Here is a 1,965-nt window from a genome sequence, read left to right on the forward strand (position 1 = left end):
CGTCCGAGCATAAAGTAAGGTTGTTACACCCTTAAATCTTCTTGGGGATTGTTTCGCCAGAGAATGCGTTGAAGTGATCTTTGGGTTGGATGAATTAGCACTTACCGGTACATTTTCGTGATATCGGCTGTGATCGCCACCGCAAATGTACGAAATCTTGCTAAAATTGCAAATAGGTCCTGTTGAATTGTTGGACCGACGAGTAACATGTCATTCAAACATTTTCCTGAGTCAGTTTTACATGATGCATCGAAAACTACTCGTGTTTTTGTCGTTGCACTTGTTTCCTTGAACACTGCATGATGCGGTAAATAATTGCATGACCTATCATCAGTAATGTCCTTGATTTCCTGTATGTGGTTTAGGGACTGGTACTCATTCATAAAGTTACGATAAGCAATATACGTATCAGGTTGTTTGGCCAATCGTCCTTCCAGTGCGTAAAATCTCCGTTTTGCGATCTCCTTAGAATTGCCTAATTGGCTTATTGAATCTTCCTTGATTGGAAGTTTTACTATATACCTTCCATCAGAATTACGCGTAGTGTTTTGTAAAAAATGAGTTTCGCATTTACGCTCTTCGGGTGATCGCGTAAAGGTATCATTGCAATAGTTATTTTCAATTTGCCAGAATTTAGAGATGGTGTTATTCAAGTCATCCATTGTGAATAAATGACAAGTGCGGTTCTCATTAAGTTGACTATTGTTGAGGATCTGGCCAGAAATAATCCAACCGAGTTTGGTCTTCTGAATGGTAGGATGTGCCCTGCATGGTTTGATCTGACCAATACAGAGCAATTGCCAGAACACCTCAGCGCCGATCAAAAGATCAATGTTGTCTGGAATATTAAAATGAGGATCTGCTAATGAAATGTTGGACGGAATTTTTAGTTGTGATATGTCCACAAATTCTTGAGATAAATTTTGTGTGATTTTATGCAAGATTACACAGTCCATTCGTTCGCGATAGCTATTGTGTTTGGATTGTAAAAGAATGTTGACAGACCTTCTTGCGTTGATACCCCCTTGTGCTACTCCAGAAATGGCGATGTTTAAATGTTGCTGTTTCAATTGTAATTTGTTCGCCAATGTTTCGGTGATGAAATTCAGCTGTGATCCATTATCCAACAGCGCACGACACGTGTGACTCTTGCCTTGAGCATCAAAAACATATACTATCGCTGTGGATAATAATACCTTCTTTGACGAACCTTGTTGAGAACATTGTGTAACCACTGGTGCCTGTGAATTTTCAGTGTTTGATACGAGATCCGTTTCATTCTCGTCTCCTGTAGTCTCGAAATGTAAAAGTGTGTTGTGCGCCTTACTGCATTTTCGACAGAATCCGGAAGTGCAATTCTTAACTTGATGATTGCTTGTTTTTAAACAATTAATACACAGGCGTGCGTTTTTCACCAGTTTGAATCGTTTGTCGACAGGAAGTTCCTTAAATGAATCACATTGATACAAGAAGTGACATTCCTTGCAACATTCGCAACTCACATTTGTGCTGGCTGCATAACTGACTGCTCATTTTGTTTTTTGATTTAATGTATTCGTATCGGTGGATGAAACTGTGCTAGTGGTCTTGCTGGCGATTGCCTCCAAAGCTGAACATCGTTGTGACAAAAAATCCTTAAATTGTTTGAAAGTTCGTACTGAGTTATCCGTGCGACTTGTCTCCCATTCTCGTTTTGTAACCGGATAAAGCCTGGACGAAATGAAATGTATTATCCAAATCATCCCACGTATCTACAGGTCTTTCTAGTGTCTTAAGAGCGCGTAAATGTTTGAGTACGTTGCTGAGTAAATTCCGCAATTGTACGTGATTTTCTCTTGTGATATACGGTAATTCTACTAGTTGTTTCACGTGATCCTGAATGATGCGTCGACGATTGTTATAACGTTCAATCAGTGATTCCCATGCTTCAACATAATTCTCCGCAGTTATGTCGATTGATTTTAT

General features: G+C 39.4%; 1 protein-coding gene across 1 annotated transcript; it reads right to left on the reverse strand.

The window, feature by feature from the left end:
* Positions 1–105: 105 nt before the first annotated feature.
* LOC108721294 (uncharacterized) lies at positions 106–1,519 on the reverse strand (the record flags this gene model as incomplete). The annotated part of the gene is made up of 2 exons (XM_018445771.1): positions 1,503–1,519; positions 106–1,326 (listed from the first exon to the last, which is right to left on the reverse strand). Coding segments are annotated over exons 1-2 (1,238 nt in total), but the record flags the coding sequence as incomplete, so codon positions are not given.
* Positions 1,520–1,965: the final 446 nt, after the last annotated feature.

This window comes from Mycetomoellerius zeteki, unplaced genomic scaffold (assembly GCF_001594055.1).
Source record: "Mycetomoellerius zeteki isolate Tzet28-1 unplaced genomic scaffold, Tzet1.0 scaffold1669, whole genome shotgun sequence".
Classification (NCBI taxonomy): domain Eukaryota; kingdom Metazoa; phylum Arthropoda; class Insecta; order Hymenoptera; family Formicidae; genus Mycetomoellerius; species Mycetomoellerius zeteki.